The sequence below is a fragment of the Nomascus leucogenys genome, chromosome 15, assembly GCF_006542625.1.
Source record: "Nomascus leucogenys isolate Asia chromosome 15, Asia_NLE_v1, whole genome shotgun sequence".
Lineage (NCBI taxonomy): Eukaryota > Metazoa > Chordata > Mammalia > Primates > Hylobatidae > Nomascus > Nomascus leucogenys.
This window is the reverse complement of record NC_044395.1, coordinates 16856659-16884275: the sequence shown is the minus strand read 5'-3', so window position 1 is coordinate 16884275 and position 27617 is coordinate 16856659. Positions and strand designations below refer to the sequence as shown.

General features: G+C 51.9%; 1 protein-coding gene across 2 annotated transcripts; it reads right to left on the bottom strand.

The window, feature by feature from the left end:
* Nucleotides 1–763: 763 nt before the first annotated feature.
* Nucleotides 764–26431, bottom strand: TMPRSS13 (transmembrane serine protease 13). 2 transcript variants are annotated; one of them, XM_012495819.2, is made up of 13 exons: nt 26259–26431; nt 15650–16049; nt 14411–14515; nt 11647–11769; nt 11024–11153; nt 9024–9116; nt 8033–8076; nt 7135–7297; nt 5968–6140; nt 4107–4205; nt 2480–2622; nt 2176–2328; nt 764–790 (listed from the first exon to the last, which is right to left on the bottom strand). In XM_012495819.2, exons 1-13 carry the CDS (start codon nt 26277–26279, stop codon nt 764–766), a joined length of 1674 nt encoding a protein of 557 aa, XP_012351273.2. In that variant the 5' UTR covers nt 26280–26431. The 2 variants fall into 2 exon arrangements, with proteins under 2 accessions (XP_012351273.2, XP_030685095.1); XM_030829235.1 differs by lacking the exon at nt 764–790 and adding an exon at nt 1563–1972.
* Between the last annotated feature and the right edge of the window lie 1186 nt (nt 26432–27617).

The following is a 27617-nucleotide window of genomic DNA, read 5'->3' as shown; positions in this document are numbered from 1 at the left end:
AGCTTGCAGTGAGCCGAGATTGCGCAACTGCACTCCAGCCTGGGCGACAGAGCGAGACTCCGTCTCAAAAAAAAAAAAAAAAAAATACCCGTATTTTCATTTCTTAAATATAAAAATAAAATAAAATAAAACCCGCCCAGCAGCTTGTGACCAAATGAGTACAGTGAACCCTCATCTCAGTTGTCAGCCTGGTTAGCCACAGCACAGCCCAACTGGTGACATCCATGGCACCAGCAGGAGGTCTGGGTGAGGGCTTGATGCTCATAACGCCAATGGGAGCAGCTTTTCACCAAAGACGGTCCAGGCACTGGGAAGCTGCATCCATCAAAACCCACGATCCATCCCAGGACAGCAATGGCATCACCTGGGCCGCCAGCATCTGCCCACACTGGGCTAGTCTGTAAGTGAGGGTCAGAGAAGCAAGAATTCCCGGCCCTTCCTTGGGCTCTGGGCTCCACTTCCTCCAGCCATCTATGGACACCCCTGTAGGAACATCCACAGTAATCAAGCTCTTGTCTCCAGGTAATTTCCAGCCTGGGATTTTGAGAAGAGTTGACAACTCTGCTGGTTTCTGAAAAACTTGGGAGAGTGGCAATGCACACATATGCACACACACACAAACACACACAGAGGCAGCAGACAGTGGAGGTGGGAGTCCGATGGTGCCTGGTGGCCATTAGCCCAGATGATGCCCCACAAGGCCAGTCACTGTGGCCAGAGTCTTCACAGCAGCCGGTGCTGTGCAGAGCAGCAGGCCAGCTGGTTAGGATTTTCTGAATCGCACCTCGCTCTGAGGAAGAGAATGGGAGAAGAGGGTGAGGGTGGGCCAGGTGGGTGGGGAGCACAGAAGCCCAAGGTTGGGGTTCAGAACCTATAATTTAGCCTCGCTGTCGCCTAGCACTGCCTCTCCAAGGAGGGACAGCACAGGGAAAGGATGGATGCAGGCTTGGAGGGCCTCTCTGCACTAGATTTCTGGAGCCTTTTCTGCTCCCCCCATCTGAGCCCTCCCCTGTTCCCCAGGCAGAGAAGGGGAGGGCTGGCAGAGCACCCCCTGCTTTATAGCTAAAGGCTTAAGGTCCAGAGAAGGCAGGGTCTCAACTGGGTCAGCAGAGTTGCAGGCAGATCCCTGTTTCCTGACACCCAAATTCCTGCCGTGGAGGGAGGCCTCCCATCACTCCACCGCCAGTGGCCTGTGTGAACTCACATCTCCGTCATCCCTGGGAGAGGAGAGTGGCACTGGGGCTGGCACTGAGGTTAGGCCCACATTTTATTCTTTTCATTTATTTGTTCATTCATTCATCCTTCATTTATAAAAATAGTAAATACCAAGGATATTCCAGGAGTTGTAAATGGCTGATTTTGATAGATTAGTCAGAGTTCTTCAGTAAGAAAAATGGAAGACGAGAGGGTGGAAGTGGGAGAGGGAATTCTCTAGGGTGGATCAAGTATTCCAAAGGCCAAGGGCAAGGTAAGGCACACACTGAAGAGTCTGTGGTTCAGTTTGACCTGAGCAATGACTTCTGAGGTTGGATATAGGTTAAAGCAAGTCAAAAAACATAAAGTAACTTTTTATTATTTTATTACTTTATACTTTTTTATCATAGTAGTGAGGTGCTGATGAAATATTTTAAGTGGGAAAAGGAAAGAATGGTAGTTCTCAGGGAGCATTCTGGTGACAGCTGTGAAAGCTGTCAGAGTCAAAATGGAGTCACTTGTGTTTTTTAAAAAAGACAACAACAACAACAAAAAGAAAATCAAAAAGACTCCAACAAACAGAGCTGGGAAAGGCCATGAAGAGCAGATTCTCATGCATAAATGCTTGATGACAAAAACTATCACAAAATCCTCTGCAGAAACTGAAACATTTTCAAAGTCCATTGCAACCTTACACAAAAAAGTACTTCTGGGAGAACATCTGCCCAGCAACTGCCTGCCCAGCATCTAGGTCCACCCTTTTTCAACCCTCTGAGCTCTGTTCTGAGGGACGAAAAGCAGGGAAAGAAACATAGGCAGCTGGGATTGACCCCAGGCATCACATGTGTCCCTGTCCAGAACACCCCCCGAATACAGGGACGCTGAGGGGACCTCTGCCTACACCCTGGGTGCTCCTCCAGGGTCCCCACCTTAGGAAGTTCCCAGCCTGCTGGGTGCAGTGTCCTGCTGCAGGGATCTTACCTCCATCTTGCTGTAAATCCAGGGAAGAACTTCTGTCACTTTGGTGTACACACCAGGTTTATTTCTCTGGCCACAGCCTGTGCCCCAGCTGGTGACACCTGCCAGGTACCAGCGGTTGTTCTGCTCACAGACAAGAGGCCCCCCGCTGTCTCCCTACAGGGGAGAGGGGGCACATTCGCAGGATGGGACAGGTGGTCCGTGAGCGGGAAAGGGTGGGGTCCCAATTCCCACATCAGCCCCAACACCCCAGCCTCCCCCATCCCCAGGGTGCTGGGACCTGAGCCCCAGCCACAGGTACCCTCACCTGGCAGGAGTCTCTGCCCCCACGAAGGTCCCCAGCACACATCATCCTTGGGGTAAGGTAACTGTCATAGACCAAGTAGTCATTGCATTTCTTGAAGTCGATGAGATTGACCTGCACCTCCCGGAGGAAGGGGGATGTCTTGTCTTCAGTGAAGTGGGGTGGAGGAGACAGACGATGGGAAGCCAGTGAGATTCTGGATAGCTTCCTGGCCGTCCAGCTGCCACCCCAAGACCCAGAATCACAGCCTCCTGGGAATGGAGGGTGCCATGCCCGTGCCTGGCTCCAACCCAAGGGAGGCCCTCTGTGGTTGGACACCCAGGACATATGGGCACACACACCCTCACACAAGACACAGCTCACTGCACGTGAGACAGAGACACCCATGTACACAGACACACTCACAAGCCTATCAGTCTACCCGACATGTTGCACAGCACTTGCCTACGTTCAATGCACCCTCAGATACATGGCTTTGTTTGTTTTTGGAAGCTATGCGCCCTAAAGAGAGCAGGTGGCATTAATCCATTTACAGGTGGGGAGGTGTTGGAGAAGTGGCCCACAGTCACACAGCTAGTCAGGTATGGAGATAAGATGAGAAGAAGGCTGCGCCCACATCAGTCATTGCTCTGCCTCACGGAGGGAGGGAAAAGTGGTCCTGATGCGTGGAAGTGGCCTGAGTCTAACCGTGGGATCATTCTGCTCAAAGTAAGCAATCTTACAAGACAAGGCACTGTGATTGGGGTGACGTGAAAACAAGGCCACTTCATCATCTTGTTTAAGGCCAGACAAAAACAAGGTCACTGTGCAAACCACAACAGTACCAGACATCCCCCTCTCCTGGCCAATATGAGTGACTGCTGCTTCCTTACCACTTAGAGCTCCTAGATACTCTTAATCGAGACGGGTTTCACTCTGTCGCCCAGGCTAGAGTGCAGTGGCATGATCATGGCTCACTGTAGCCTCAACCTCCCTGGGATCAGGTAATCCTCCTGCCTCAGCCCCTCTCATAGCTGGGTCTACAGGCACACACCACAATGCCCAGCTAATTTTTCTATTTTTTGTAGAGATGGGGTTTTGCCGTGATGCCCAGGCTGGTCTTGAACTCCTGGGCTCAAGTGATTCTCCCACTTTGGCCTCCGAAAGTGCTGGAACTACAGGTGTAAGCTACCATGCCCGGCCTCTAGTTAAGATTGTTAAGTTTCCCAATCATAGAGTAACCCCTGCTCCCTGACACCACAATTTAGAGAAAAGTCCTACGTCTTTGGACCCTCCCCAAGCCACCCAAATCCTATGAACAGTCCCTCTCTGACACCCTCTTGCTGAGATGCTCCGTGGTTCTTCATGGCGTGCTCTCTCTCTCATTGCGATGAGCAACGAACTCAACTAGTTCAACCACAGCAGTTTTCCAGGTGGTCTTGACTGGAGGGCATTGTCACAGCGACTGCACCAGCATATACTCAGGTGTCTATACACAGATATTCACACCCAGGCCCATGAATCTGTATACCCAAACGTTCATCGACATAGGCCCTCACCTGTATACCCAGACACATCGCTTACACACACACATGTATACACACACATGCACATGAATACACACACACAATCAAGCATCTTTGCCTCTTACCATCTGTCTCCCTGGTCTTGCCAAAGCCTGTGATCCAGCAGGTCTCATTGAGGCTAAAGGTCTGTCCATGCATGGGGAGGCAAGCAGGGTGGATGTGAGCTGCAACAAGACCTCCAGATGTCAGTGAAGGAACAAGGCTGAGACTTTCAGTAGGGGGAGGGAGAAGGAGCAGAACCACTCTGGGGGCAAGGAGGGGGCTCCTAGAACATTAATCCTTGACTCGAGTGGTTCTGAATCCTCCAGAGCCTTGGACTGACCAGACATGAAACTCGATCACTTTATCATAACCCACCAGCATTTGGGGGCTACCAGAGTCCTCAAAGCTGTTCTGATTTCAGGGGTTGCCCTGTGGTCAGATGCGTAAGCCTTGGAAGCTCCCTTGTACAAGCTGATACTGGGCAACTGAGGGTCACACCCACTCATTTGGTCACAAGCTGCTGGGGCGGGTTTTATTTTATTTTATTTTTATATTTAAGAAATGAAAATACGGGTATTTTTAAAGATTCTTCAGAAAGTCCAGGAGCCTTGACAGCTAGCATCAATAAGCCCAAGACCCCCAGGGGATTCATGGGAAATGTCATATTTTAGGGTCTCTCCCCACTGAGTGGGTGTGACGCTGCGTGGGCGTGGTTCTGGGCTAGCGCTGCCCAACCGAGCTCTACCCAGGGATCCTCCTCCTCAGCCCACTCTGATGATCTAACTGCTCTGACTCATGATAGACACCGCCTCCATAATTAATGTGCGAGGAAACACCAGCTCACAGGCTCAGAGCACGAGAACTGCTGGACTAACCAGAGAGTCCTCCAAGGCTTCCAGAAATGCCGGTACTCCTCCTCCCTCTCCCACCTGTAAGACTGTTTATGCCAGAGGGCTCTGGCTCCATTCTTCAGGGTCCTTCCTGAGACCCCATTACCTGTCTTCTCCAATCTTTTCAGGACCCACCTTGGCTATCCTTCCTCTGCTGAGCTTCCCCTAGCCTGCCAGGATGATTAGTTGCTCCCGCCTATGCCACTGTAGCTCCCCACTCCCGCAAAACATCGCATAATTGGCCTCTACTGGTCGTCTTGGTGTATGTCACCCATTTTATTTCTATTTGCAACTGTACTATAGGGCTGGCCATATAGTGTTTGATAAGTGAACAAATGAGTGAATGGATGAATGAATGAATGAAGTCTTCTTTGACGTTCCCTGTCCACAGTGATCTTCTGAGAACCTCTGCAGCATTTCCTTTGTGTAGCCTCATTTGGTCCTTAGCAACGACATTGTAGCAATTAGTTGTTTGAATGTGTACTCAGCTTAAGTTCTCGACTGCAGGGTAAGCAATTTGCCAGTCTAGAACCAGGTGGGGAGAGCATTGCTTGGGAATCAGATCGACCTGGTTCCAATCCCAGAGCTACCACCTATTATTTGTGGCCTCAGGTAATTATCTCTCTGTAAAGCTCCATTTCCTCATATGTCAAATGAAGTTAATAATAGTACCTGCTCCACAGGGTTGGTTATGAAGAGTAAATGAAATCATATGTGTAAAATGCCTACCATAGTGTTTGGCCCCTAGGTGCTCAGTTAATACCAGTGAAAGAATTCAATCTATTGATTAAGATCAGTACCCAAGCCCTGACTCTGTCATCAATTTGTAATGTGAGATGTGTCATTCGGAGCAAACTTATTTATAATGCTTGGGCTTCAGTTTCCCTAATTATAAAACAGAAGTGTTCCACGTAAGGATCATTAAGAGTCTTTGACTTCTGCCCTGCAGAAGCTTTGGGGCCCGGATATGAGTTGACAGATGCTGACAAATGCGAGGGCTGCAGAGGGTGCTGGGGCTGGGGGATAGGAGAGTGGGGAGTGCAGATTCGCTCACCGGACAGGGTCAGGGGCTTGGACAGCCGCATGAGGGCGATGTCATAGTCATCCTCCTCGTCGGTGTAGTTGCTGTTGATGATGATCTCGGCGATGGAGGCTGCCTCAGGCAACTGGTGCAGGTTGCTGGTGCCCGCGTACACCTTCCAGCCCTCCAGGACCTTCTCCCGGGTCCTGCAGGAGCCACAAAGGAGCATGGTCCAGTACCTGCCTGGCAGCATTCACTGGCAGCATCTGCTACCTACAGGAGCCACAGTCAGAGCACTAGCTTGGAGGCAGGAGGATGGATAAAATGACCTCCGGAGGGAACCCTCTATCTTATCCCTGGAGTCCAAAGCAATCCCCAACAGCCCCTCAAAAATTATGAGCTTGCAGCTCTGCACCTTACAGTAATAAAGAGGGAAGGATGAGTAAGACCTCTGTGTGGCACTCACTCCCCACTATCTCCTCTGCAAGTCACCAAGGATCAAATAAGAGTCTGACTTCTGCCATGCTGAAGCTCTGGGGCCTCGATATGAACTGACAGATGCTGACAAGTCACAGGGCTGCAGAAGGTGCTGGGACTAAGGATAGGGGGCACAGATTCACTCACCAGGCAGGGTCAAGGGCTTGTACTGATAAGATCTCAGTATTGTTACCCTCAGCAAATTCAGACAGGACAAAGTAACAGGGCCAGTGCCCCTGAGGCCTGGTCCCAGAGCTCTTTCCTGCCCACCAGCCTGGGCTGTGGGCCCCCAGACACTAGGCCAGCTGGTGACTGTTAGAAGCTGATACAGTGCCCTCCCTGCAATCCCTAGCCCTCAATTTCTGGGATAACTAGGGGCTCCTCTGCTATGAGTTCCATTTGCAGGAAGCAACAACAAACCCAAAGCCTTTTTCATTTCACCTTATTCAGGGGCAGGCTCCCAGTCCCTCTTCCTGCCTGCCTCTCTCTCCCTTGGGGCCATCAATGGGACTTTCTCATCATTGGGCCTAGCTCAGCACAAACACCCACGACCCACACTCTCAGGACCAAGTGAACACCCAAGCTACACCAGTGCCAACTGGCCCATGGGGGCTGGACTCACACCCAGAGTCCTCCTCCACGAAGAAGTCAGTCTGCAGCCAGCCCTTCCTGGCGGTTCCTGACCCTGGGCAGTGTCAAATCACCTGCCTCTCAGGCACTTACACGAAGAAGCAGTGGGCAGCAGTGAGCACCCACTGGGCATCAATGAGCGTGCCTCCACAGATGTGGGTGGTGCCGAAGTGCAGGCTCACTTGCCAAGGCCACTTGCTATCTGAGGCCAGCGCCCCTCCCACGATCCGCCCGGTCATGGCCCTCAGTCCGCAGTCTGGAGGGAAGGAGTAGACGTACTGTGAACCCTGTTTCTCCCAGGATTCTTTCCGAGTTCCTGATCAGGATGCCTCTGCCGTGCTCCCAAGGCCAGGACGGGCTCAGGCAGCCCCATCCTGAAGGGCACCCACCCTCCTATGGATGGGCTTTTCTCCCTTATCTGCTACACACAGCAGTTCCTGTGACAGCAGAGCCACCACATGGTGGGGTGGCTTTCTGGGATCATTCTGTGGGAAGTTTGACCCCAGGCAGGTTCCTCTTTCTTCTCCTTCACTCATTCTTTCATTGATTTGACAAATCCTTTCTAAGTGTCCCAAGCTTTGGGCACTGTGTCAGGCATTGGGGTCATGATGGTAAGTCCCAGGACTGCCATTAGGCGCACAGGAACGCAGACCAGTTCTAATGTGACCCTGAATTGACAAGCATTATAATGGGGGTCTCTATTGTTTCTAAACATAAGAAGAATACACTTCCCCCGATGCACAGGAGACTCAGACAGCTTCCTTGGAATAAAAGGTTGCTGGGCTGAGCCCCTACCAGAGTCAGGAGAAGGGGAAATGTTCCCCTGGGTGTACTGGTGCCTTACAGAGACTCCAGCCCTGAAGCAGGCCTGCTGGCTAAGACACTGTTCCTGACTTGAACCCCTGTGCCAAACACCTCCTTTAGAGGAGTCCTGCCCCTCTGCCCTTTACTCCCACACGACACTGGCCACAATCCAAGAAGAACATCTTACGGGAACACTGGAGAGAGATATACCGCTGGGAAGGGCATTCAGACCTGCAAGGGGAGACACAGAAAGTGGGAAAAGGGCACATTAGCTACCTCTTCCAGGAAGCCTTCCTGATTGACTCCTGCTCAGTTCCTATCCTGTTTCCAAGGAAGCTACCCTTTGTACAGGAAGCAGGAGATTCTGAGCTTCCCCTTTCCCCATGTGACATTCTCCCTTCCAGTGCTTTGTCCAGAATCGGAGTGGCTCAGTGAAAATCATCTCCACTCTCATCCCCTCAACTAGTTTTCTTGTGGCACATTGCAGACGTTGGCCCAGATCCATGTTCTTTGAACTTAGGACTTCATTGTCGCAGCATCTTTTCACAGCTAAACAGGTGGTCTGGTGCTCCTCTGACACAGTTCCTCAATGCAGAATCAGAAACCACGCAGCACAGAGCAGGCATCCAGATGCAGCAAATTCATGTCCCTTCCCTCACCATTACTTCTTTTGGAGCCTGGCTTCTTCTCTCCCCTCTGCAGGGCAAACAATGCTAGCTGGCAGAGCCCCCAAACCTCCGATGCTTCCCACATGGCCCTCCCTGTCCCTGATGCCTGCATCTGGCAGTCCCTTACTGCTGCCCGTCTACCCTGTCCCCAACCCCAGTGATGCTTCTCCCTCCCCTATCCAGGTCCACTCCCTGCAGCAGCTCTCAGTCCAAACATCTGGCCGACTGGTGGTCCCAAGGTTCATGAATTGCCTCTGATGACCTGATAAACTCTCAGGGGCACCCCTGGTCTCCAGTTGCTCTCAGCACCAAGCCTCAGATAAGAACTTTTAAGTCAGGAGGCAGTTTGGTGAATAAGGACTGTTTCCAAGATGCCCCTGAACACTCACGGTGGACTCCTGGAGGCTGGATCCTAGAAAAGCCAGTGAAAGGGGCTCCCTGACTCAAAGACCCCCTCCCACCCACTCCTTCCCCTGCTCACAAACAGGCAGCCTGCCTGCCCCACCATACCTGTGGAGGCTTTCCTGGATGGTGGAGTTGTATCTCAAGATTGAGAAGCTGTTGGCAAAATCCCTGTGGGCAACCTCGGTTGTCCGGTAAGCACTACAAGGGAGGAGAGAGGAGAAGAATGAGCCCCCTGCAGACAGAGTCATCCCAAGTCCTCCAGCAGGCTAGAGCCCTGCCAGCCCTGCTGACAGAGGCCAGACTGTGATGGTCTGAATGGTGGCCAACTCCTCCAAGCAGCAGCCAAGCCCTGATAAAGTGCAGCCCCACCCACATATTCCACCACTGCCTCCTATCTCCCCCTCCAAGACCCCCAGCCCTATGCACTACCCAGCATTTCTCACGGTGGATACTGGTAGCATTAGCATTGCCTGGGAAGTTATTAATATTAGCAATGCTTCTGAATCAGAAGCTCTGGGTGTGGGCCCAGCAATCACCATTTTAACAGGTTCTCTAGTGATGCTGATGAACACTCAAGTTTGAGAAACATCAATCTAGCCCTTTTCTATCCAAACTGTGATCTGTGAATAAGCAGCAGCAGCATCCTCCTAGACCTACTGAATCAGAATCTGCATCTTAAGGAATCCCAGGTTACTGATCTGTACATTAAAGCGTGAGAAGCTCTGGACAAGCCCACTGGATCTCAGAACACAGTGTGCCTAAGAATCACCTTGGGATGTTTGCTGAGCAGGTTCTAAGTCCTAATCCCAGAGATTCTGATTCCAAGATGCATTTTCACAAGCATGGCGGGTGATTCTAATGTGTCCTACTCTCTGCGTGGAATGTATGTATATTTCTAGAATGTGGTACACCCCTGCGTGACACCCTGGCATGACACTTTGCACATGCTGCTCCTCTACTCAGAGGGCCCGTTCTCTGCTCTCTCTACCAGTGCAGTTAGGCACCCTCTCCATTGCGTGCCCTTAGTGCTTCACACACATCCTCATCATTACACGTCACATCGTGCTGTGGTTATTGGTTTAAGTCTCTCTCACTGAGCCACACTAGAGGTCCTTCAAGGCTGGGCTCCTGTCTTATTCCTTTGTGTCCAGGTACTACACAGTATCTAGCGCATGATAAAAGCTCAATGAATATTCTTTGAATAAGTGACATTCAAAGACCTGAATGCCTAAGGAAGATTCGGGCTTGCATAAGGCCACACAACTCATAAAAGATGCCTATGGTCTTCCATCTGGATTACTACCATCCCCCTTTCATGGATCTGGACAGGCTGAGGTGGGGTGGAGAACTTGTTCTAAATCCTAACCCCTCATCCCAGGCGTTTTTGGTGCTTCTTCTGTAGAGAACCCACAGTGAGATCTTAAACTCTTCTCCCTACAACCTCACACACACTGACAAACCCCAAACTACCCATCTTGAAAACTCGGTCCAAGAGGGAGGATGGAGATGCGTGTCTGGGCTGAAAATCAGACACTTCTTCAAGTGGAAGGTCATTGCTCACCTACTTCCTCCTCTACCTATTAGCACTGCCTGATTTGTTTAGAATCTTTAGAGCCAAAGATCCTTATGATTCTGCCTAGCCTCACCTGCCCCATTTCATTCTCCATTTGATGAGGTCTGGCTCAAGCCACAGTAGCTATAGCTCAAAGTCCATTGAAAGGCTTTGCACAACCTGAGCTTCTAGTTCCCACATATAAGAAGAAAAGATCTGCGCAAATGCCTACCCAAGTCGTAGGGCCACCACTACCATCAGTGAATGTGATAATGGATGTGAGGGTGCTTTGATGCAAAGAACCATCTAGGAGTCTGATACTATTGCAGATCTATACATCATTACGTTGGCCTCATGAAAACAATCTGCTCCAGACTCACAGGATCTCAGGGCCTCTGACTCTGAATACCTCGAGGGTGTCCAGAGCTAGTGAGATCAGCCCGGGTCCCCAGGGGTCTTTTTAATATAATGTTTCTGCAACATGCTTGAGACGCCCTGTGAAGAGCCTGAGACATCCCTGAAGCCTGGACTCTGGGGCCAGGTTGGGCGTTACCTCTCGAAACCCAGCTGCTGGCAGGTCTTCTCTGAGTAGGAGTCATTCCAGTTGCTGCTACAGATGGGAAGCCACTGATGGGAGGACCCAGAGTAGATTTTAAGCAGAGACTTGTCCCAGTCAAACCTCACTGCAGGGCAAGAAAAAGGCAGAGCAGGTCCTCAGCACCTAGGAAGCATCAAGCTCTTGGGGGATGAGCTGAGTGAGGCTCTGAGAAAGGGCCTGTCCTGACAGCACTCCTTGCTGAGGCCTGGGAAAAGTCCAGGAACATGGCCTGTGTCATGGGGGTCAACCAGTACTCAGAAACTCAGGATGCCTAACATGGACAGAGCCAAGGCAAAGTCACCAGAGTGCTACAGACTGGTGCAAACTGTGTGTCAGCTCAAATGGGAGGCAATGGACAGGGAATCGTTGGATTTGGATTACATACATGCACACATGCACACACACATACATGCACACACACACATGCATACACACAAACACACACATACAAACACATGCACACACACATATACACACACAGGCATGCATACACACACACATATACAAACAGGCACACAAACACATGCACATGCACACACATGCACACACACGCGCTCCCCCGCACCCAGCCTCCTTACCGCAGCCCAGCTCGTCACTCTTCAGCTTGCAGTCCACCACCCCGTCACAGCGAACAGCGTGCTTGGGACAGCTCTCCCTCTGCTCCTTGTACCTGATCCCTGTGTGGCCCCGCCAGAACCAGACTAGAGAAAAAGAAGCAGACAGCTGGGTCATGGCCAGCCCCACAGAGATGAGACACTGAGCAGCCCAAGGCCCTGGGGGTTCTGAGACACCGACCTGCAATCCCTCTTGAACTCTGGGGCTCTCGTCCCCCATCTGTATGGAGAGAAAGGCTGCTCAGGAATGCTCCAGAATGCTCCAGAAAGCTCCTGCAAGCAGGGCAGCACCAGGCAGATTCGAGCAGCCAGCCACCCAGAAAGAGAGAAAGAGAGAGAGAGAGAGTGCTGTGGAGATGGGGACCCCCTTGGGAACTCCCCTCCCTACATGCTGGCCAACACAGTGGCCAGAGAAACCACCACCTCCAGTATCCCAGAGCTTCCCTCTCAGAACCCCTCTGCCATCCCATCTTCTCTGTGCTCCGCAGGGTCACAGCAGATAAAGTTCTGTCCTCACAGTCACACAGGCAACCACCGTCTGTCTGTTCTCAAAGGCGACCATCCTTCCAGCCTCAAAATCTCCTGGGTTTTTTCCTTCTCCCTCTCCCCTGCACAAGGGACACCTCTATGCTCAGTTCTTTCCCCATGACTTGTCTTTGTGCCTTTAAATGTTTTTTCATTCAACCAGCAATTCTAGGTGGCTGATTCCCACATATACAAGTTGGGGCTAAAAGAAAACAGCTTTACAAGCCATATGTGCAAATCTGCTTCACGACTTCCTCCCTCTCTAACGGCAATCTCTTTCCAAACCAGGGGCTGTGGGCCCTCCTGCCTGGAGGCACCTCCCCTTGGCTGCCTCACAGACCCGGGTTCTAACTTCTCACCCTGCCTCTCCTCCTCCATCAGCTCCTCAGCCCCACCCCTTGCTTCTCCTCCAGGGCCCACTGTGCTCTCCATCACTCAGGGTAAAGGCCGCCCGTGTGTGACTGCTCCTTCCAGGTCCAGACACAAATCCCTTCTAATCTCTTGGGCTGGCCCCTCCTCTCTGTGCCCTGGTCTTCCTCCCACATCCTGGGCACTCAACCCCTGGGGAACCCTGGGCAGTCTCCCTTGGAGTGCTCACGGAGCCCCACGTGGATGTGTAGTGGAGAGGGTGCTGGGCCGGGTTGGGAGTCGGGAGGCCTGGGCTCTAGTCCTGACCCCACCAGGTAGCTGTTTGGTGACCTGCACAAGTCAAGCCACCTCCCTAGCCCTGGAGGTCTAGAGGCCTCCCTGGCAGAGCTTTTGGGGACTTCAGGAAATGCTGTGAAACCATGCTGAGAGCTTTAGTTCTATTCTGTGAGCCCACCCTTGGGTGCCATCTCGCCCCTCCATGGGTTATTCCTGTGGCTTTCATGGAGCGGGGTGCCCTGTGGTGGGAAAGGGAGGGAGGGCAGGGCAGCAAGTCACAGCAGGCACCATGCTGAGGCCTTTATGTGCATTATGACAATGACCACCCCACCCAGTCAGACTGGTGGGGAAACTGAGGCTCAGAAGATTAATGGACTTGTCAAATTCACACAGCCGGTTGGTGGCAGAGCCAGGGTCTGCGTGGCACTAAAGCCTGCTCTGCCAGCACACTGCCCCTCCCTCAGAATCCCCTTCAACAGCCCTGCCAGCAGACGTTTCCACGCGCTGGTCCACTCCACCCTTCACCACTGGTGCTGCCTCTTTAACAGAATCCTTACTCTTTGGCCTGGGGTTTAAAGCTCTCTACAGCATGGCCCAGCCTTGCTGAACCAAACAGACGGCCCCAGGTCCCTGATTGTTCCTTCTCCACTTTGATTAGGCAGGTCCCTTCCTCTCCCCCATGCTGTCCTTGCCACCTGGCTTCCCACATTTTCTGTGGCTGCTCATTCGCTCAGATGCCCTGCTGGGCATAATTGCTGTCCCACCTTCCAGGTCTTCATCTGGCCCCACAGCCGTAAGAAGCCATCCCCTGCATCCAACCCACATAGCTGTCATCCCCTCCTCATAGTCACACTCCAATGCGTTTGCCCTTCAAAATTTCCAGCTATTCCCCCAGGAGACTGTAATTTCCCTGAGGACAGGACAGAATAATGTACACACACATTTGCGCTGCCTAAAGTTTCCCACTGTGCTGGGCTCATAGTGGACCCCTGAGCAGAGAGCCCTGGGGCATGCCTGGGTATCTTTGCTGAAGAGAATGGGCCTGAACCCCTGAATGCTGAACACGTCATCCCATTGACTGAATATCCTTGACAGACTTTTTCCAATCAGTGTTTTCATGTGTGTTTTTTTAATAGCCAGTATTTGTAGATTTTGTTCCAGGAATTGTGCTGTTGTCTTATTTATTCCTCATAATCTAGTGAAGTTGGAATGAGAACTTATGGGGCACATAGTAATGAAATGGGTGAATGAATTTTGTCCCATCTGAAGATGCAGAAACTGAGCTCAGGGTGCTTAACTAACTTGCCCAAGTAAGCTGCATAGTAAGTGGCACAGATAAGATCCAAGCTCAGGTTCCTCTGACTTCCACACTCTTAACCTGGATACCCCACAGGGGCCCGGGGGCAGCACAGTCCACAGCCACTTGCAGGAGAGTCCCTCTCCGAACACGGTAGCCAGGTGAGTGGGTGGTCCCCACACCTGTCCCCCCTGCCTGCCACCATCCCTGGGTCCCACTCTGCCCAGCAGTGCCCAGAACCCACCCCTGCATTCAACTCACAGAGGATGATGAGCGAAACCACCAGGGCAATGAGGAGAAGCACGCACCCGATGAGTGGCAGCCGCTTCTGGCCCTCCCGCCAGGTGAACTTGGGCAGGCTGGTACCTAGGAGCAGGGCGGCAGCAGGGGAAGATGAGGCTGGAGAGGAGTCCGACGAGATGGAGAGGTTGGGGGAAACAAGGCTGTGGCCCAGGAGGGCCCCGTGAGGACCACTCCACCCCAGAAGTTGGAATGAAATTTTATGGGGCACAAAGTCAATTGAATGAATGAATGAATTTTGTCCCATCTGAAAATGCAAAAACTGAGCTCACCCTGCCTGGCACCAGCAGCGGTCTTTTACTGTGCTCTTCTCTGGGCCAGCCAGGCACTTTGCCTGTGTTAATTCTCACGGCAACCTCATGAGCAGAGTCTTATTAGGCCCCTTTTTATAGATGGGGAAACTGAGGTTCATGGAAGTGAAACCACTTTCCCAGGGTTACTTGGTGAGTTAGTGGCAGAGTAGGGATTCCAATGCAGTGGGTCTGATACCAAAGCACCTCACCCACCCTGGAGAGGGCAAGGCTGTGGGATGGGCCCCAAACTTCGAGTGATCCTCCAAAGCCACGTATTATCCAGGCCTGTGTGTATTGTGGTGGTGGGGACAGTCTGAATTCTGGGATGGGGGGAGGGCAGCATTGGGGTGGGCAGGAACACTGATTCCTTAAGGGCAGACCCAGTCCCCAAGGCCTATTCAACCTCTCTGACTCCCTAGTAGCTGAACCACGCAACCCACAATTTGGAAGGCTGGGGATGGACTTGCACACCTGGTCAGAATCTCTCATTTTCCTCCCCCACCCACAGATGGACCCGCTGATCATGACCTTGCTCCACTGCAGGCCCCAGCTTCTTAGGTAGATCCACAGGACAGCTCAAGGAAAGAACCCTGTGACTAACTGGGAGACCTTGCTATTGAAACCAGTGCTCTGACCTGGGTTGTGCAGACTCCAGGGTGACACCTTGCTTCGTTAGTCCTGGCTTCTTATCACCTACCCCCTTTGCCCCTAATTTTCCACTGTCTCAGGTTTTCATGTAATGTTTCCTTTTTGCCCCCACCCTTAGGTCCCTCACTGCCCACCCTCCTACCTCCCCTTCCCCGCATCGTTGTCTGCTATGAGAGCAGAGCACACTGGCTCTGAGATTTCCTCCCTGCCCGTTGGCTGCTTCCCATCTCTCTTGCCTTCCCTGAAGCATCCCTCTTACCTGTGCTCTCCCTGGTGGCCCTGGCAGCTGGTGCTGACCTGGCAGGAGATGATCGGACGGGTACAGCCCCCACTGGTGTTGCTCTAACAAGGTACACTCTGGTTGGGGAGGTTGTCACGGAGGCTGACCTGGCGGATGATGACCTGCCGGATGAGGACCTGGAAGGTGATGCCAGACCCGGAGATGCCCGGGCTGGAGATGCCCGGCCCGGAGGTGTCCCAGCTGGAGATGCCTGGGCTGGAGATGCCCGGGCTGGAGATGCCCAGCCCGGAGGTGTCCCAGCTGGAGATGCCTGGGCTGGAGTTGCCCGGGCTGGAGATGCCCGGCCTGGAGGTGTCCCAGCTGGAGACGCCTGGGCTGGAGATGCTTCAGCTGAAGGTGTTCTTGCTGGAGATGCATTCTGAAAGCAGATCAAAGAGTATCCCTCAGGCTGCTCCCCTGCCAACCCACCCCAGCTGTCGGCTCTGCTGCACTAGGAGATGAATACTCTCAGGCAGCAGCTAGCGGTTGAGCAAAGCCCCCCGGACAAGGACGCATCTGAGAGGAGGACTGTGTCCAAGGATAGAATGAAAGCTCAAAGAGCCTGCTGTCCCCCAGTTCCCCTAGGGGCTCCCCTGCCACATAGGACCTGCACAGATGGGTAGAGGGCAATGGGCCCTGTGCCCGGGGGTTGGGGGTCACCTGCTTAGGCTACACATGTCTAGGAGGAGTTAAAGGAAAAGGCTGCTGGGCTGGTCACTCACTCTGAGACCTCGTATCAAGGGAATGTGGTCCCCCATGGGGAAAGCAAAGACCCCTTCTGCCCTCTTCCCTTCCACCTCCTACATCCGCATCCTTTTCTTTCATGTATGTGTGTTAGATTACAAAATATTGTTCTTACTATGAGCTGTAATCGCTAGTTAAGCACTAGTTAAGAAAAGCCCTGACCTGCCAACTGAAGGGGCTGAGCGCCAGTGTGAGCTCATCTGAGGAGAAGAAGAATGCTGGACAAAGGCCAGACTAAGGTCTTTCCATAACACGGACAAGCCCCAGCTGCAGAAGGCCCTGCCCTTCCCTCCAGTGGTGGCCTGGGCCTCGGCTCCTGCCAGGGATCCTGGCACTGTGGCACCTTCACCGGCCTGCCTGGTCTCCCTTCCTCTTTTGTGCACACTCTAAGTCTTCCCCAACTTCAGGGGGAATTCCCATAAGCCGGGACAATAAAATACTAATCACTCATGTGTGTATGGCACTTTAGAGTTGATAATAAACGTTCACATCTGTGGCCTCACAAGGGCCTCACCACATCCCTGGGAAGTTGGTATTTTGGAAGCCCATTTTACAGATAGGGAAGCCAAGGCTCAGAGCTCAGCTTGCAGAATCACAGAGTCAGGGTTCTACCCCATGCCTATTTGTCTCTGAGTCACCCGCCCTTCTTGAGTCAGAAGAGCTTCCTGCACAGTCTTCGTGAGCCACGTGTACAGAGTGCCCATTTTGCCTTCGTGAGATTGGTAAAGAATGGGGCCCTGTGGCCCTGCAGGGCCGGGAACACGTTGGGAACCTGGGGATAGGGCTGGGGGTTACCACAGGGATCTTGATCTTGTGATACTTTCCAGTGTGACCCATAGTTGGGCCCTGTGACCTGCCAAGACCAGGAGGTACCTAGAGGCCTGGAGCATTAGGGTCAGGTGAGTCTCCTGGTGCTCTGGGTTAGAGAGACCAGGTTGGAATTTGGTCTGCCTCTAAGGCAGCTGGGTGCCCCAGGCAAGTGACTTCATCTCTTTACATCTCAGTTTCCTATCTGTAAGCTAGAGCGAAGCACCTTGCTTCATGGTACTGAAGTCACAGATCATACCTGTAAAATGCCCAATACACAGTAAGGGCGTGGTGAGCAGTGTTTGTTTGTTTGTTTGTTTTTTGAGTCTTGCTCTGTCACCCAGGCTGCAGTGCAGTGGCACGATCTTGGCTCACTGCAACCTCCGCCTCCCGGGTTCAAGCTATTCTCCTGCCTCATCCTCCCATGTAGCTGGGACTACAGGTGTGCACCACCATGCCTGGCTAATTTTTGTATTGGAATCTTGCCCTGTTGCCCAGGCTGGAGTGCAGTGCCACGATCTTGGCTCACTGTGACCTCTGCTGGGTTTAAGGGATTCTCCTGCCTCAGCCTCCCCAGAAGCTGGGATTATAGGCACCCACCACCATGCCCGGTTGATTTTTGTATTTTTAGTAGAGATGGGGTTTCACCATGTTGGCAAGGCTGGTCTCAAACTCCTGACCTCAAATGATCCACTTGCCTCAGCCTCCCAAAGTGCTGGGATTACAGGCGTGAGCCACCACACCACACCCAGCCGGTAGTTGGGTTTTGTTTGTTTGCTTGTGGGAATGCTGTGCTTGCTATGGATAAATCTGTTTGAATCTGATTGCCTCCATTCCCAACTGTGTTTCCTGGGCAAGCGACATAACGCTTCAGTGCCTGATTCCACGCATGTAAAATGGGCAAACCTTACCTCCTTCCCCCAGATAAATAGGTGATACACATGAAAGAGCCTGGTCTATAAATGTGTGTCAAACCATGACAAAGATAACAGCCCACGAGCACTTTACGGGACCCCATTCCAACCTCCTAACAGCTCTTTGCAGTTGGTATGGTTAGCTTCATTTTATAGATATTGAAACAGAGGTCCAGGCAGGTTAAGAACATGCCCAAATTCACACACCAGGTAAGTGACAGCTCAGATTCTAACCAGGTCTGCTAGGAGCAAGGAGGGCCTTGACCTACAGTGTCACAAACATCCACAGGACCTACCTTCGTCTCTTCAGGGCTTGTATGTGCAGTTTTGCACCATTATGTGATTTGATTCTCACAAGTCTCTCAGTTAGCAAGCTAGTCAGGAATTACTATCCCCAGTTTGTACACAAGGACCCAGGACTCCGAGAGACGAAACAGCCCACCTCACCCCCTGAACGAGCTAATGGTCTTTAGGAACTCTAGCACAGTCTTCTCATTCCCAGGCAGCTCAGGCTGTCTCTACCTGAGCAGGACCCTGCCATCCAGCCCCAGCTGCCCCATCTTGAACAGGCCCAGAGGAAAATGGGTGGGCAGGTGGGGGGAGGGAGATGGGGAAAGCTGTAAAGCTGGAACAGGAGAAGGGAGTCAGACTAGACAGGGAACTGGTGGGGAGGGGGCATTGGTGGAAAGCCAAGAACTGCAGAAATGGCAACACATCTGAAAGTGGGATGGAGTCTCTGCAGGCCCTGAGTCTGGGGGTATCTCGCTCTGGTCTGGGTAGATCAAGTGCTCTGCTGTCAGAGCCTGGGAGGCAAGTGGAAAGCGGCTGGACCCCCAGACCAGGGCAAGAGGAGAGTTCCGGAGCCTCAAGACCTGAAGAAGAACTGCCCATGAAGAGAACTACAAGTCCTAACAGGGACATCAGAGTGGAAGGGCAGCCCCCAGACCAGAGAAGAGCATCATTCAGAGTGAGGCCCCCGCTCCATCCCCTGACTCTGACCCTCAACCCAAACCCTCCCAGACATCAAGAAGAGTTCTCATCTTCAGGGATCGTCTGAGTAAGAGATTCCACACCAACCCTCTTTAGGCACTTCACAGCCTGCTGCCCCACGCTGCTGGAAGTTCTTCCTGATACCTAACCTGTTATAGCACTAACTCATTTCCTTTCCCCAATTCTTGGAGAACAACTGCTGAGACTCTAGCCTCCCACCAGAGGCCTGACCTCACCCTCAGAGTAGAGGCCTTCAGCAGCTGGGGAATAGGAAGGGGAGGAGACTACTTGTTTGTTTGTTGTTTGTTTGTTTTGAGACACAGTCTCACTCTGTCGCCAGGCTGGAGTACAGTGGCGCGATCTCAGCTCACTGCAACCTCCACCTCCTAGGTTCAAGCGATTCTCCTTCCTCAGCCTCCTGAGTACCTGGGACTACAGGCATGCGCCACCATGCCCACCTAATTTTTGTATTTTTAGTAGAGATGGGGTTTCACCATGTTGGCCAGGATGGTCTCGATCTCTTGATCTTGTGCCCGCCTCAGCCTCCCAAAGTGCTGGGATTACAGGTGTGAGCCACCACGCCTGGCCAAGACTTCTTATCCAAGGTCCCAAGCTACAAGGGGCAGAACCAGGAGCAGAACCCAAGCTTCCCAAATCCCGGCCTTTGGCAGTGAGCCGAAGACTCAGAAGTGGAAGTGAAATGACCATCTCCCTGATGTGTCCTGGCGTCTCCACAGCCTGCCTGCAGACCAAAGGCTTCTCAGCCTGCTCAGGGGCAGGTGCACAGGGCAGAGCAGGGGAGTGTGGTCAACTCTGAGCCACGTCCCTGGCCTAACCTTGCCAACCATTCTTTCCTGGCCGTACCTCTTCTCCCCACCTACCCATGGGGTAGTCTCTGAGGTTACCCCCTGCAGTAACATAATTGTAAGCCCTTGCCATGCCATGGAACAGGCCCACACCCCAGGCTGTCACTGCTACCACCTGGCTATGCCTCTGCAGCTCCCAGGGGTCCTCACCCAAGGCTTGTTCAGAGCCCTCCAGACATTTTGGGGCAGGATGCAGCATGGCAGGAAGGCAGGGCAGGGGTCCGCAGGAAAGTGGTGAGGGACAAGCTAGGGAGAGCTAAGAGGAGCAGCCCCTGGCTCTGGGAGTCTTTCCAAAGCCTGTCCCTGGACAGAAGTTTATAAGAATTTTTACTCCCACTTTGCAGACTGAGAGGTAGGGGCCCAAAACATTTGTGTGCTTTGCCCAAAGTTGTTCAGGCCCATCTTATAGCAGAGGAGGGACTAAACCCAAGGCCCCCTGCTTCCAGCCCAGGGCTCTTGACACCACAGCTCCCAGGGGTAGATCCCCCCTGAGGCGAATGGGACGTTTTCCTGGTTTCCAGTTGCAGACTCTGCCCCTTGGCCTGTTACCTGGTAGGGATGGTAGAGTAAGTTAGCCAGCCCCTGAGTATGTCCAGTCCTTATCCTCTCCTGGACCTTCTGGGGGCCCAGCTAATGACGCCAGGGACGGGGGTGCCTGAGTGATGTGGGCTCATGGTTGCTTCATCTCAGTGGTTATGGAGCTGCTGCCATGGATTGAGCCCCAGGCTCTGCATAATGAGAATTCTCCAGCCATAAGCAGCAACCTGAACTTGGGAAATATGCACTTCAGGTCCCCCAGAGCCTGGGCTTGCAGTGTGAACGACCCTATAAAAAGCTCTCCCACAATTGAACAATGAGAACACTTGGATACAGGATGGGGAACATCACACACCAGGGCCTGTCGGGGGGTGGGGAGAGGGAGGAGGGATAGCATTAGGAGAAATACCTAATGTAAAGCACGAGTTAATGGGTGCAGCACACCAACATGGCACATGTATACATATGTAACAAACCTGCACGTTGTGCACATGTACCCTAGAACTTAAAGTATAATAAAAACAAAACAAACAAAAAACCTCTCCTGCTAGTCCTGAAGCATGTCCAGCAGGCAGCAGCAGCTGCTTCATGGCCTGAGGGCGGGTGCATCAGGGCCCGTTTCAGTCCAGTTTAAGCCAATTGGATCTCCCTCCTCAGCCCTGGGCCATCCCTTCGTAAAGCTACTACCCAGGGTTGGGCATATCACAGGCTGTCAGAGCTGCAAGGACTCTGAAAACCCTCTAAGCCGGGTGTGGTGGCACCGGCATGTAGTCCCAGCTACTTGGGAGGCTGAGGTGGGAGAATGGCTTGAGGCCAGAAGCTCAAGACCAACCTAGGCAACATAGCAAGACCCCATCTTAAAGAAAAGTAAAGAAAAGAAAACCTACCCAAGCCCTTTATACTTGGGTATAAGTATATCAAGTTGAGGCGATGAAGGCCCAGAAAGGTTGTGTGACTTGCTCACGGTCACACAGCCCGTTGGGGATGGTGCCAATTCTAGAACCATGATCTTCTGGCCCCCATCCTTGGGCTGTTACACAACACTCTGCTCTTCCCCTGTCTGTCCTTTACCAGCCTCCACGAGAAAGGACCCTTCCCAGACAGAGGCCTCCGTGGCAGCGTCTCTCCCCCAGTGACCCTGGGCATCACGGGCGCCCACAGGGTGGGCACAGGCAGACCATGGGCCAACAACCCAGCACTCTGGTCTAGGCAGGAAGAAAAACCCCTCCCTAAACCCTTCTGGAAGCACTGGGGGCACTAAGAAAGATCAGGATCTCCCTTTGACAGAGCCTGAACACCCTCCTTGGCTGCTGGGAACCTGGCGAGTCCTGGGGCTGTGGCAGGGGAGGCCTGAACCCTTCCCAGTGAGGGCCAGGCTGGACTGGGTGACTTTTTTCCCTTCCTCATGGCTAGACCCAGGCTTCACTGTACCTCCAGGTTCCCAAGGCCCTTTCCTACTCTCCCCCTCCCTGAACCCAGAGAAACCCCACAAATATAGGCTCCCCTCAGCACACAGGCATCTTCCCTACCACCTCCTCACCCAGCACCAGCATCCCCAGTGCACACGCAGTATACAGCTCAGGGACTCGGGTCAGCCCTTGAGGCAGACTGAACTCTGGAAGGGGCCAGAGCTGCAGGGTCTGCCTCACCCTGGGGGTAGGGGGCATGGGGAGCCTCACTTCTGCTCCTAGGCAGCCCTGTGACCTTGGGGACAGTCACATCCTCCTCTGGACCTCAGCCCCCTCATCTATAAATTAAGGGTGTTGGACAATCAGCAGTTTTCAAACAGTGTTCCACAGAGCATTTCAGTTTCCATGCAGGTGCTTTGGAGACCAGCTGGTGGGGACTGTGGTGGGCTCTGAGCCCTTACCTCACCTCAACAGAGAAGATCGACCTTTCAGTTTCATACAGTGGAGTCTACATAACATTCATCTGAACAAAAGAGGCAGCTGCAACAAAGAACTTGAAAGGGACTGGCCAGAGTAAGTGCTGAAGTCCCTTCTAGTTTCTGACGCCTCCTGTGCACATGAAAAAGTCTGGGGAATCTCTGTTAGACCAGAATCAAGACACCTCTTTGTTCATTCATTCATTCATTCATTCATTCATCAAATGCTGTAAAGAACATGGAGTGCCCACTATTGCCAAGCAAATAATATTCGATTGCCCAGGAACATGCTGCCTTAGTGTTTCCCTGTGTCTGTGCCTTCTCTTGCTGCCAGTCGTAGGGTAGTGACACACTCAGGGCTGGTACATAATGGGGGCCCCTCTAAAGTTTTGGGTATTGCTTCCCTCCTAGGGAAACCAACCCCCATCTGGTGCTGTCAAGGCCTCCACTTGACTGCTAAAGCCAGGGTTCCCTGTGGTGGCTTCCCTCATGCCTGTGTCACCAGTGCCCTGCCCACTTGGCCAGGCACATCCACCCTCGTTGTTGCTATACCAAGAGGAAGCTGTTTGGCCAAAACAGGACACTTAAGCTAAGTGGCCACTGTTACATCAGTTGTCCTTCCCACCCAGCTCCCCAGCCCAGGGCCCGATACACACACTCCCACATGCTTACACTCACATCTGCCAAGTCTCAGGGGACAACGCAGGGGAAAGCAAGGTGGCTGTGCCAAAGGAAGTCTGCTCCGCACCAATGACAACATGAAACAGAGGACAAGGTGAGGGCTGCACACCTGCAGGAGCATAGGGCAGGTACCAGGGCCCTTGGAGGACGAGGTGAGGGCTGCACACCTACAGGGGCATAGGGCAGGTACCAGGGCCCTTGGAGTGCCTGGGGCTGGGACGGGGCTGGGACACGGCAGAGTGACTTGAGCCCACTGGTGAGCCATCTCGGGAACTGCCCAGACCCTCTGGAAAGGGTGCCTCATCCTGGACCAGCGCTGGGCCCCCAGACGGTTCTCACCAGTCCCTAGCACCTGCGGCCTTGGGCTAATTTGGAACCTGTTCCACTTGAAGAAGGCCCGGTATAAGAAAATCCACTCCACAAAGGAATGTTGCTTCATCAATGGGTCTAATTCAGTCTTTCTTTAATAAGCATTGCACTGCTCTGAGAATTAAAAATGTGACCCATTTTGAAAAAGCACAAAATATGCACTGTCAAGAACAAATCTGGTGTGGCGCACCTGTCATCCCGTTCTATGTAATTCCAGACTGTCAGGGAGCCAGAAAGGAGCCTCAGGGGGGAATTTGTCCAACCCTCTTCTTTGGTGGGGAAGCTGAGGCACAGGGAGAAGATGTTTGTCCAAATTTATAGAAGCCCGCCCCAAATTCTAGGCAGTGATGATAAATTTCAACATTCTGTGACTCTATCTCTATCTATCTATCTCTATCTCTCTATGCCAGATGCTATTCTAAATGAGCCTTACTACGGGAAGGACACTATTTTGAGACTCCTTGAGGTAGGTATTATTAAATTAAGCTTAGCCTAAAGCTGCCTCCTTACATATTTTAAGTTTGGATCAAAAGGTTTCTCTGTACCTAATGAACTATAACTCAAATGGACGTGTAAACAGACTGTAAGCTACTCTTGTTAACAATCACCAATTTCGCCCAATCAAAGGCAGCCAACTGTTCAAACCATGTTCAAATAAGGCTATTTCTGTACCTCACTTCCGTTTTCCATACACTACTTGCCTTTTTCTGTCCATAAATCCTCCCCGACCACGCAGCTGTGTGGGAATCTCTCTGAATCTATTCTCCTTCAGGGGACTGCTCCATCTGAGAATCGTTCTTTGCTCAATTAAACTCTGTTAAATTTAGTTTGTCCAACATTCTTCTTTTGAGAGTAGTAGTATTATTCCATTTTACAGATGAAGAAACTAAGGTACAGAAAGGTGAAGTGGCTTGCCCAAAGCTGACAGGGAACATGGTCAGTTCTCTGTCCACCACAACATGCAACTTTCTTTTGAATATGAGAAACTGAGACCCTTCTCCGCCTCTTTTCCAAGATCCCTCTGAAGATCCAGCAGCTGCCAGAAGAGTGCCAGCAGGCTCAAGCCCACTGGACACCATCTTCCTCACAACATTTTGGAGGTGAGGGACAGAAATCACAATGCATGTCTCTGCAATAAAGCCCTCAGGGAGAAGGCACAAGCTCAGGTGACCAGCTTCTCCCAGCCCACTCCTATTTAATCAAGGTTAAGAAACCTGCTGCAGATGGGAATACGAGCCCCAACTATAGGCTCACTCTCTCAGAGTTCCATCTTAAATAGGGGAGTAAAGTTAAGAACCTTAAATAAGGATGTAATGATTCCATTCTTCCACTCCAAGAGAAGTTTGGACAATCTTTTTTTCAGAATGCACATGGCACCTATCATAATATTTGACACTTAATTCATAGATTAATTCGGAGTTCCCCAATGAAGTCTGTTCTCTGTCCTGTATCCCTCCAGCAACCTTCATGTTGGTCCCTGACTCTGAAGAGATGAGCTTCCTGGGAAGATATCGTGCCATCACCCTGTCTCAGAGATGGCCTATCCATCTCCAATGGGAGCATGGCCACCATCTGGATAGCTCAGCCCTTCTCACTCTTGGGTTTAGGGACCATCTAGTTTAGGCTCCCACCATATTGCCAAGGAGGATGCCCCATGGCTGTGACTAAGAATTCACCTTCTGCATGCCCCTGTGTACCCCCCTTACTGCTCAACAGTAAGAGGCTCTGATAACCCCCCAAGGCCTAAGGCCAAGTGACTTTGGTGAGGTAGAGACATGAACGAAGAAGCCCAAAGCAGACGGCAAGGGAGGCAGCCTGGGAAAGAAAAGTCAAGAGGGGGCTGGAAGAATGGTGGGAAAAAATGATGGTAAAATTTGCAGAAACACATTGTGGGGGCAGAATGGACCACAAGCCAACTATAAGCCAGAACATAGGATGAGCTGATCTTTCCCAAACCAAGTGCTAGCCCATTCTTCCCAGAGTCCCAGGCTCTACCATGTCGGTAAGGTACAGAGAATTTGGAGAGGGGCAGAAAACAAGACCTAAAGGAGAAATGAGAGCACAAAAGGGATTTCCTGGAAGAAAAGAAAGTGGAGGCACAGCAGAACAAGATCTTTGGAAGCCTTCATGTGTGTATGACTGGCTTTTCCACAGAGGACAGGCCAGCTGCTCTCTCCCACCCCAAGAGCAGCAGAAGAAAGGAACTTGAGTGGTAGCAGGACTTGTGGTTAAACATCAAGAAGCACTTCCCAAGCATGAAAGTTATTAAGCCCAAAAGGAAGTGACCAAGGGAGGTTGAAACATCCCCTTGAAAATCTTGAATGCACCCAGAAAGTCACAGTTTTCTGGGAAGGTTTAGGAGCGTAGTGAGGGATTTTGACAAGGTGTCCCCGAATTGCAGTTAGAATGCTTTTGATTTTCCAACCAGCAAAAATGAGATTAAAGTAGATTAGCCTGGATTCCCAATCGGCCAAGTTGGTGCTGTAACAGCATGGATGCCTGGCAGGAGTGCTCACAGACTACAGAGCAGGAACCCATGACTCAGCCACGCAGCCCTGGGATGCTCACCAGCCAGACCCCAAATCCCAGCAGCTTCTCCTCCCAGGGGCTCTTTCTAGAACCATGTTAAAAGGAGACCAAGAGATCTTGATCCTAAGTAGCTTCAAACTAGAAGAGGCACAGCCAGTTTCCCCCAAACCTGAAACACAGAGGTGGCCGTCCCACCTGTCTCCCAGACTCAGCCCTGCTTCCTCAGTGCTGGGAGGATCTGGCCCGAGGCCTGAGGTCACACTCACCCCGTGGCTGTCCCTCTCCATGGTCTCTGAGGGGAAGAGTCCTCCAGGCTTAGCTGATGTCGAGGAGAAGATCCATCTTGGCCCCTGGCTTCACAGGCATGTGGGGTAAAGGAGTTGGAGGGCCAAGGGCCAGCCCCCACCAAACGGGGCGGGGAAGCCAGTTGGGATGTGTGAAGTAATCCTCAGTATAAACAACACAGAACTAGCCAGACCTGTTCCTCCGCCCCTCATCCAGGCCATCCCAGTTACTCAGCGAATACCGAATTCCGAATACCGGAACCCGAAGCTGCCTTTACTCCTGAAACTGCCCCCACAGAAGCAGAGGAGTGTTCTGAGCTACTTCCTCAGAGGGGCCCTGAGAGAAAGGGCAGAGCTTTGAGAGGATGGTCTTGGTCCTATTGACCTGAGCCCCTGAAACAGATGTTCCAGAGGCTTCTGAGAGATGACCCTATCCCCACAGGGGACGTTCCAGGCCAGGGACAGAGCCCCACCTATGGCAGGACAGTGGGAACCTTCATCTCCAAGGACCAGGTGTCCAAATCCCAAATCAGGGCACATGGTCTCTCGGCGCATGGTCTGGCAATTGCTTTCTCCTGAACTCTGTTTGTTTTTATGAAACTCTTAACAAACAAATGAAAATCAAATGACCTTTAATTATGCACATAATGAATTGCCCTCTATTGAAAACAATAAAGTGCTAGAAGCAACACATCAAAGTCAATGAAACAAAACATAACTATCTGAATGGTAACTGTTCCAAGAAACATTGGGCTGACTCATGATTCCAAACCTATACCCTATTCTGACCCTCAGAGTCAAAAGAAGTAGAGGAAGGGCTATAGCAAAAGGAGTCCTTATAGCCTCCGGCTAAGTCCCAGTTGAGCTGCTGCTGAGAACTGCAAAAAAGAAAAGGGAGTTCCTGGTGAGGTTTGGGAAGAACTTTCTTGAGCATTCGGAGGCACCAAGATTTTTAGAGTTTGAAGGAAGCTCACAGATCTTTAGTGGTTCACTCTTCTCATTTTACAGACGGCGAGACAGAGGTCCAGAGAGGCTGAGGAATCTGCTCAAGTCACACAGCAAACAACAGCAGCAGCAATAATCTTAAGACGCCAAGAATCCCGTGAAACACTTCACATGCATCCTTCACGTGTTCATTCAACAAATATGTATTAAGTTCCTGGCATTACTTTAGGTGCTGCGGACACAGGAACAAAATAGGCAAAGGCTCCTACCCTATGGCTCTAGTATTTGGGGTTGGCGGGAAAAAGCAGACAAAAATCAATAAATCAGTTACACAGCCTCCTAGAAAGTGAGAAGTGCCGCTCAGAAAAGTAAAGCAGCGAAAGGATCGAGAAGGCA